This window comes from Cucurbita pepo, unplaced genomic scaffold (genome assembly GCF_002806865.2).
Source record: "Cucurbita pepo subsp. pepo cultivar mu-cu-16 unplaced genomic scaffold, ASM280686v2 Cp4.1_scaffold001037, whole genome shotgun sequence".
NCBI lineage: Eukaryota > Viridiplantae > Streptophyta > Magnoliopsida > Cucurbitales > Cucurbitaceae > Cucurbita > Cucurbita pepo.
The window spans coordinates 1-8826 of NW_019647236.1; the positions used below are offsets into that span (position 1 = coordinate 1).

The 8826-nt window shown below is 36.6% G+C and overlaps 3 protein-coding genes and 1 long non-coding RNA gene across 5 annotated transcripts; 2 read left to right on the forward strand and 2 right to left on the reverse strand.

Moving 5' to 3' along the window:
- Nucleotides 1-71: 71 nt before the first annotated feature.
- LOC111786110 (putative endoplasmic reticulum metallopeptidase 1) lies at nucleotides 72-1524 on the reverse strand. The gene is made up of 5 exons (XM_023666455.1): nucleotides 1198-1524; nucleotides 889-974; nucleotides 632-733; nucleotides 316-422; nucleotides 72-223 (listed from the first exon to the last, which is right to left on the reverse strand). The coding sequence occupies exons 1-5, from the start codon at nucleotides 1408-1410 to the stop codon at nucleotides 87-89; spliced, it is 645 nt and encodes a 214-aa protein (XP_023522223.1). The 5' UTR covers nucleotides 1411-1524; the 3' UTR covers nucleotides 72-86.
- Nucleotides 1525-2702: 1178 nt separating this feature from the next.
- LOC111786111 (probable arabinosyltransferase ARAD1) lies at nucleotides 2703-5502 on the forward strand. 2 transcript variants are annotated; one of them, XM_023666458.1, is made up of 5 exons: nucleotides 2703-3258; nucleotides 3715-4011; nucleotides 4142-4237; nucleotides 4684-4767; nucleotides 4868-5086. In XM_023666458.1, exons 1-5 carry the CDS (start codon nucleotides 2785-2787, stop codon nucleotides 4946-4948), a joined length of 1032 nt encoding a protein of 343 aa, XP_023522226.1. In that variant the 5' UTR covers nucleotides 2703-2784; the 3' UTR covers nucleotides 4949-5086. The 2 variants fall into 2 exon arrangements, with proteins under 2 accessions (XP_023522226.1, XP_023522225.1); XM_023666457.1 differs by having other exon boundaries at nucleotides 4684-5502.
- A 607-nt stretch (nucleotides 5503-6109) lies between these two features.
- On the reverse strand, nucleotides 6110-8377 carry LOC111786113. The gene is made up of 4 exons (XR_002813752.1): nucleotides 8306-8377; nucleotides 7953-8056; nucleotides 7701-7853; nucleotides 6110-6286 (listed from the first exon to the last, which is right to left on the reverse strand). It is a non-coding gene; the product is annotated as an uncharacterized LOC111786113 (long non-coding RNA).
- On the forward strand, nucleotides 7214-8438 carry LOC111786112 (65-kDa microtubule-associated protein 8-like). The gene is made up of 4 exons (XM_023666459.1): nucleotides 7214-7544; nucleotides 7617-7820; nucleotides 7988-8239; nucleotides 8332-8438. Exons 1-4 carry the CDS (start codon nucleotides 7461-7463, stop codon nucleotides 8413-8415), a joined length of 624 nt encoding a protein of 207 aa, XP_023522227.1. The 5' UTR covers nucleotides 7214-7460; the 3' UTR covers nucleotides 8416-8438.
- The last annotated feature ends 388 nt before the right edge of the window (nucleotides 8439-8826 follow it).

Consider the following 8826-nt stretch of genomic DNA (forward strand, 5'->3'; position numbering starts at 1 on the left):
AAACTCTTGAATTATACCTTCCTCTAAAGCACAAATTATAATCATGAAGGCTGCCACAAATACAATAATAGTGGAAAGTTAAAAGTTCATTTTTCGGTAAGAACAAAAGCCTGAATTCCTACCAACATAAACAGCTCTTCGGCACCGTTGAAAAGAAAAATAACAGGACGAGGAGGGATCCATCCAGAGTCTACAATAAGTCTGCCAACTTCTAGCATTGATGCTGTGACAATGAAATATGTGATAAGAGAGTGTCGTGATCAATCAAAGTAGTGCGGAGTTACTTTTCTTTGACAAGGGTTTTCCAGTACCCACCAACACATGAGCCACAATCACCGGCACCCGGCGAACCAAGTGGACTATCAAAATGACCATTTATTAGAACTGATGGGTCGGTGTCTAGTGAGTCCACTGATGAAATCCTGTCATCCAACAAGAGTGAAGTCATAGTAAATTAGTCATACTGCCTGAAAAGGCTATGCTTTGTTATTCGGAAGTTGGTACATGAATCACAACGCATGAATGACTAATCCCACATCACGAATTCTTTTTCGTTCAGTGATAAGAGATTTAAGCCGTTCCCAGCAGTTCCCAGGTCAATTATATATTTAAAATGAAAATTCAAGTATACCTCATTAAGATATTAGTGTGGTTTCGATATCCCAGTGATATGCTGTGGCCCAGAAACATCATATTAAAGGAACCATCAACAACTGTCTCTTCGATCTCGATTCTGTAAATACACAACTTCAGCAATACAGCAATCAAACTTCAATTATCAAGAAGCACATGCAGGTATGACATAGCGGACCATTTCGTCAGTATAAAACAACAGAAGCAATTAAAAATTGAATAGCTTCGTTAGTCGACATGAGAAACTACGCTGACCGGAATTTATCACTAGCACGCTCCTTCATCATCTCCAACTGCCCTTTTATATATCGAGCAGCTTCTCTAAAACCAGGACGGCCCTCCTACAAAATATACATATATATGCGTACATAAACCCAAGACTAAATCTTACAAACACATTAAGCTGTTTATTTATCAAAAATGACAAATCAATTGCTGGTTTCTTCCCAAGCGCACATTAGTGGTTACCAAGTGAAAGAAACAGAGCTGGAAAAGCTCAAATCATCATCCAAAATGAAGTTTCCTGGTAGAAGCAAACTAAAATGCATGCAAACACCCGCATACCTGACGACCGTCGATCTCTTGAGACAAAATTCTTACATGCTCCACCGCTCTGGCTTCAGAGAATCGATGAAGAGGCGCATCAATTGCGAGCGGCTTGACAAACTTCATGTGAACAATGGAGTGAACCAGCATCGACATAAGGCCATACATGAGAGCTAAACAGAGCAATAGCTTATAGCCAGTCGCATCATCGGAATTGAATCGGAGAGCCATCGCCACCAGCTCAACGATCTGAATCTGAACTCTGTAAATTTGGCGCGACGATGCCAATGTGAACTAATTTGCATAATCCACTGTCTTCAAGCCGTTCTATTTATACAAAATGCTTAAGATGAAAATTATGTGCTAATCATCGGTTAAGCCACCGATAGACGGCGAATTATAGAAACGAGCTGCCAAAACGACGCCGTTTTTGGTAATATAATTCTATGCTACGCGTGTATTTTGAAGATTCCATTTAATGCAATCGTGCCCGTTTAATTGGCATCTAATAACTTTTGGATTTTTGTGAATGGTGACGATTGCGTGCTCAGAAAGGGATTTTGGAATTGGGATGCATCCAAATAAGTTTGTTGGGTGATTTTAAGTGTTATAATTATTCAAAATTATTCTACAAAATCGTAAACAAAATAAATAAATTAATTAATTAAGTCAATTAATATATAAGAGAAATAGTGGAGTAGCTGATAAATTTAAAAAACTATATTAACTGATTTTAAGGATAAGATAATGACGACTCTATTGAATAATTTGTCCCTTGACAAACATTTTTCGACTTAAATACGTGGGCCATTCATATAATGTCGTGCCTGAATATATTTCTTTTATTTAATGTTTTTATGCTTTTTTATCACTTTTTTTTTTAGAAATATATGAGTTGTTCGTACTTTATTACCACGCAAGGAATCAATTTTAGATAAGAGTACAAATCAAGACCATCATACACCATGACTTCCATTAACTATGATTGATATGATAAACCATATTATAGTAGACTACGGTCGCAAAATCATGGTCTAGTTAGACGATTTTTGTCTATATATTAATAGTAAAAAAATTGTTAACTTTTTTTTAATAAAAATAATGGTTGTTAATGATACGTTTATTAATAATAAAAGCATATTTCAAACAAATATTTTTATTTTGTTAATTTAAAGTTATTATTTAAATCTCTTAGGTATATTTTTTAATGATATTTTTATTAATTTAGATTAAAAAATGAGGGGTACTTTTGCAATTTCTTTAATATTCATGGGCATTTTGAATGATATTTTCTATAATTTATCCAAGGTTAATAATAATTAGTTATCTTTTCATATATATATTTTAAACTTTATTGAAACTTTTAAAAGTTTTGTATTTTTTTTTATAGATAAATTACATTAAACATTTTTATTAATTTAGATTAAAAAATGAGAGGTATTTTTGGAATTTAATATTAATGGGTATTTTTTAATGGTAATTTTCATAATTTATCCAAGTTAATAATAACTCGTTCTCTTTTGAACGCAACCGAGAAACGAACCGTCTGGTTATAATTCACAAGAACTCGGTTCAGAGAGAATTTGTGGGCGATGATCTCCGGAAATGCATCGAAAAGCTACATTCTTCCTCGTATTTTCAGTCATCTTCTTCATTTCTTGTTTAGTTCTTGTCGGAACCGTCGACATCAGATCGCACTTCTTCACTCTGCTTCAGTCTCAGCCAATTTCCCCTTTCCCATGTGCCGCCGACTCTCCTCTCCGGGTGTACATGTACGATCTTCCCCGTCGTTTTAATGTCGGGATTATGAATCGCCGAAACTTGGACCAGACTCCAGTCACCGCCTCCACTTGGCCGCCATGGCCCAAAAACTGGGGGTTGAAGCGGCAGCATAGTGTGGAGTATTGGATGATGGGTTCGCTTATACATGAAGGTGCTGGTGATGGCAGAGACGTGGTTAGAGTCATGGATCCAGAGAATGCCGATGCCTTCTTTGTGCCGTTTTTCTCTTCGTTGAGTTTCAATTCACATGGACACAACATGACCGATCCGGCCACGGAGATTGATCACCAATTGCAGGTACCTTGTACTTGGTAATACAGTTTTAAGTTCGTGGCTCTTGTGGAATTATGTAGTTTCGAATCAATTCCTTATTTAGGGCATTGCAATATCCTCTATTAAGGCATTGGACGCTTTAACTATAGCATGTCTATTATGTTTCAAATTGATTGTGCTACATTTAGCTGATTCTAGTGCAGTTCTTGGATTGTGATGATATTCAATTTTTCCATCTACGCTTCTGTTGATGGCTTTACAATGAGCAAGTGGATGTAAAGGGGGAAAGCTTTACTGTATTCTTACTTAAAAGTGAATCCGATACAGTTTAATCATCTCAGATTGAGTGAATTTTCAGATCAGGGATAGACATGTTAGTTTATATGATCAGAAAGATGCAAATCCTGTGTTTCCTCAGAGTCATGCAGATAAAGTGAATTGTACTTCAGTCAATTGATTGGCTTACTGATGTTTCCTCAGATCGAACTTATGAAATTCTTGAGCGAATCTAAGTATTGGCAGAGGTCTAGGGGTAGAGACCATGTCATTCCCATGACACATCCTAATGCCTTCAGATTTCTTCGAGACCAGGTGAATGCCTCGATACAAATTGTAGTGGATTTCGGCCGCTATCCAAAAGCCATGTCGAATTTGGGAAAAGACGTGGTAGCTCCGTATGTGCATGTCGTGAGTTCTTTCATTGATGATGACCCTCAGGATCCATTCGAGTCTCGGAAGACATTACTCTTCTTTCAGGGAAAGACGTTCAGAAAAGATGTAAGTGACTAAAGTTTCATGGCTGATACATACCCTCCCATTCCAAAATGGGATTCTTTTCTTGGGGAAGGAGAGATGTGTTTTGACTTGTAATTGTTAGTAACTGATATTTCCTATCAACATGTTTCAGGATGGAATTATTCGTGTCAAACTGGCTAAGATATTAGATGGTTACGATGATGTTCACTATGAACGTAGCGCTGCAACGGAGAAAAGCATAGAAACGGTATGATGTAGATGCAGTTAGCTTATTGCTAAATAATTTCCATTTGACCATTTGTATTGGAAAAACTTTGTGCATTCTACTCTGCTGCTTTAAACTCGAACCATTTTTCGTATCAATACTTGTTGTATGCTTTCAATCAAAAGCCCATAATCCTTTTTCTCATGTCTAATCTAAAAATGGGGTGGTTTTGGATGGTAGGTAAAGAAGGTTAGAGGTCCAAGAAACAAGATAACTCTGTGAACAATATACTATTTTTACCTTTTGAATTTCTCTTCTGTGGGTAGAGCCTAGGTTCCCTCCCTTTGCTCACCAAGACAAATGAACTTTTTGAAGAAGAAAAGTTTGTTTTCATATGGGTAGGTCTGTTTTGTGAGGTTTTATGGTAAGGAACTAATAGAAGAAAATCCAGTGTATCTCATTCTTTTCTATTTCTTCTGTTACTCCAGTCTTCTGAAGGGATGCGTTCATCAAAGTTCTGCCTGCATCCTGCAGGAGACACGCCATCATCTTGTCGGCTATTCGATGCTATTGTAAGCCACTGTGTTCCTGTCATTGTTAGTGATCAAATAGAGCTGCCATTTGAGGATGAAATTGACTACACTCGATTCTCGTTGTTTTTTTCGTTCGAAGAGGCACTGCAACCTGGTTACATGGTTGATAAACTCAGGCAATTTCCTAAAGAGAGATGGATTGAAATGTGGAAGCAACTAAAGAATATCTCCCATCACTATGAATTTCAGTACCCTCCTGAAAAGGAAGATGCCGTCAACATGTTATGGAGACAGGTTAAGCACAGGCTTCCCGCTGTCAAACTTGCTGTTCACCGAAGCAGACGGTTGAAAATCCCGGACTGGTGGCGAAGAAGATGAACACTGTAGCCCTGTTTTTTCCGGTACAGCATCTCTAAACTCTCACTTTCCTAACAATTCAAAGTAAATCATCAACTTTCCGCTGCTGATTTCGATAATCTTCCTCGTCTCAAGCTTCGCGGATTGATATTCAGTTGTAGTTTCACGTTCTTTCAAAAAAAAAACGAGACCACCCTTGTAACATGGCTCATGAGCTTGACTGGCTTGGGAGTGTTCTAATTGTGGAGGCAGGCTTGTATAGAACATTTTGAGAATTTTTGGGGATTTTGTTTTTGAGCTGGCTGTTTGTAATAGGAATTCTTTTGTATTTTCATGGCTTGGATCATGTTATAGATATTGTATTCTTGCAGTTACACAAATTGATTAGGTACAAAATATTGGCATCATTACGCTGTATTTCATCTTCATTTGCTTTTAGTGGAACAGATGTATCGTACTTGTGATTACAGTCACTTGTCAATACTACGTAATTTTTATTATAAAAAAAAAAAAAAGTGAAATTCAAAGTTCAAGTTTTTTTAATAAAAAAATTCAAAGCATAAAGGTATAATAATTGTAATATATAGTACAATTTAATCTGATTTAACCCAAATAATAATAATAATAATACTAATAATAAAAGACAATATTTGTTGAAGAACATAGGAAGAAAAGTATTTGGTATTAATTGTATTAATTCCAACGTTCAAATCAGTTTGTTGGGACTTAACAGCAACAAAAAGTAAGAAATTCTATAATTTAATTGAGAATATATGCCTTAATAATGCTAAAGTTCCTCAAATGGCTGTAAAGATTGGACCCAATATGCCCATTTAATTCTCATTTATATGATCTTTAACATCAAAAAGTGTAATAATATAAATTAAGCTATAATTTCTCACTTTAAGCTAAATGTGGAGGTGGCCCCCACTAGTCAATCCTCACTCTTTTAATTATACCTTCATTGTACTTAAATATATATATATATATATATCTAGATATCAAGAATAAAGAAGTATATGTAATATTTGGATGTAATGCATATAATATAACAATACCTATGGAGGAAGCAATTCGTTGGTTTGAGTTTTGTGTTCTAAGTTCTTCAAGCTGTGAAGTCACTAACGCCAATGTCTTTATCAGTTTCATTGAGTCCTTCACACTCTTGGTATCCCTAACCTCTCTCCATTCTACTTTCAACCTGATAAGAAAGAACAAGTAATAATAATTAAAAAGATAAAAGGCAGAATAAGGTGAGAACAAGCAAACAAACAAACCTACAATTAGAAATTTGAGGAAAGCAAAATCTTGTTTTTGCAGCAAATAATATAAAGCTAGCTCTGTTTCAAACCAACGTAGATCGAAATTTTCATGTACATAACCAACCAACACCATTTGTCTCACTAAACATGACAATCATTCCACTTATCATTTTGTTCATCAAGGTATGAATGGCTAGCTTGCGTGTTCCAGCTCGATAGCGTCAAGAATTCTCGACTATTGAATGGGTGGAGCTTTCCTCGTTCCTTTTATCGAACATAATGATGCAAATCATGCTTTAATGAGTTCTAATATGCATCGTCAACAAGTAGTCCCACTTTCTCGATTTGAAAAGTGCATTATTGGAACTGGATTGAAACGCCACATGACTCGAGATTTAGAGGTTACCGCTATAAGACAAGTGTTTGATCCTACTGTTTTTTATTGCCACACAAAGTAAGGCTAATTTTGAATTCATAATCATATTGATTGCTTGAGAATCAAGGCTTTAGTTTTTGTTTTTTGTTTTTTGGGAGGTGCTAAAGGAGGAGAGAGTGTAAAGAGGTGTAGGAGTGAGAAGGACTTGGAATAAGAGAGACCATCTTATTAATGGAGGTAGACGGAGACTTGCTGTCTTAATGGTTAATAATGGTTAATAAAATGGAAGAAGAAATGATATGGAGGGAGAAAAGGAAAGAGGAAGGTTAGGATAAAAGCTGAAGAGGTTAATGTATTCTATTGTTTTTTTTGGGCTCTTTTTCGGCTTCTCCTCAAGATTTTTAAAATACGTAGGTTAGGGAGAGGTTTCCATACCCTTATAAAAATATTTCCTTCTTTTTCCGAGCGGATGTAGGGTCTCACAATAAATGACGATCTTGAAACTGAAGCATACACAAAACGCATAATACCCACCCTCTGTCACAAACACCCTACGCTTGTCGTTTAAGCAAAAACTAAAACCCACCTCTCTCTCTCTCTCTCTCTCTCACTCACTTTCTCTTTCTCCAACCCACTTCAAGCTTTTCCTGCACTTTCAGTTGATTACCTCAAACTTTGCAGGCTTGAGGTTCAGGAAAACAATCCAATCTAATCCAATCCAAAGTTTCCAAGAAAGGATGGCTTCATTTCAAACCCCAATTGGAATGCGAAGTTCCACTATGCTTGAAACCTCATGTGGATATCTACTTAAGGAGTTGCAGGCATGGGCGTTGAATTTTTCTTTTCTTTCTTTCTTTATTTGTTTCTTTCTTTAAGTAAACTAATGATAACAGATGATTTGGGACGAAGTGGGAGAAGATCAGTTTGACAGAGAGAAAGTTCTTCTGGATTTAGAACAGGAGTGTCTAGAAGTTTACCGGAAAAAAGTTGATGGCGCAAACGTGTCGAGATCTCGACTTCATCAAGAACTTGCAGAAGCCGAGGCTGAGTTTACGCATCTTCTGTTGTCCCTTGGAGAACGCTCTCTTCCTGGACGGGTACGCAATGATTATCCTCCAAACTTGTTCCATCTGTTCAAATCACAACTTAAAATGATCAGCTATCACGATATAATCATAACATCAATCATTTTTATATGTAATATGATATGATATGACCGAAGTTCTCACCCAATAGAATATGTTGATTGGACGTGTCTGATCAGCCAGAAAAGATGGCGGGAACTTTGAAAGAGCAGCTTGATTCCATAACTCCAGCTCTGAGGGAGATGCGGCTGAGAAAAGAGGAGAGGATGAAACAGTTCAGAGACGTACAAGGACAAATCCTGAAAATTTCTGCAGAAATAGTGAATGAAAATGATGATTCCACTCCTATTGTCATAGTGAATGAGAATGATCTTTCTCTGAAGAAACTTGAGGAATATCAGAATGAGTTACAGAGACTTCACAGTGAAAAGGTGCAAATTTGAGCCATAAAATTAAGATCTACTTAATATTTTCAACTTCGAAGTTCGTTTACATACCAATTCTTTTTTATTTTCTTTGACAGAATGAAAGGCTTCAGAGAGTGGAGAAATATATAGACAAACAACATATTTATGCTACATCCCAAAAACAAAAACAAAAAGTTTGACGGAGTGTGAGATCTCACATCGGTTAGAGAGGGGAACAAATCATTCCATATAAGAATGTGAAAACCTCTTCTTAGTAGACGTGTTTTAAAACCTTGAGGGGAGCCCAAAAGGGAAAGCCGTCAAAAGAGGACAATATCTGCTAGCAATGGTCATGGGCTGTAACAAATGGTATCAAAGTCAGACACCAAACAGTGTGTCAGCAAGGACACTGGCTCCCAAGAGGAATTGATTGTGAAATCTCATATCGGCTGAAGAAGGGAACGAAACATTCCTTATACGAGTGTGGAAACCTCTCTTTAGTAGACGAATTTTAAAATCTCGAGGGGAAGCCCATAAGGAAAACCGCCAAAGGAGAACAATACCTACTAGCAAAATCTAATTGGTAGCATAATTGTTCAAGGTTACCAAAA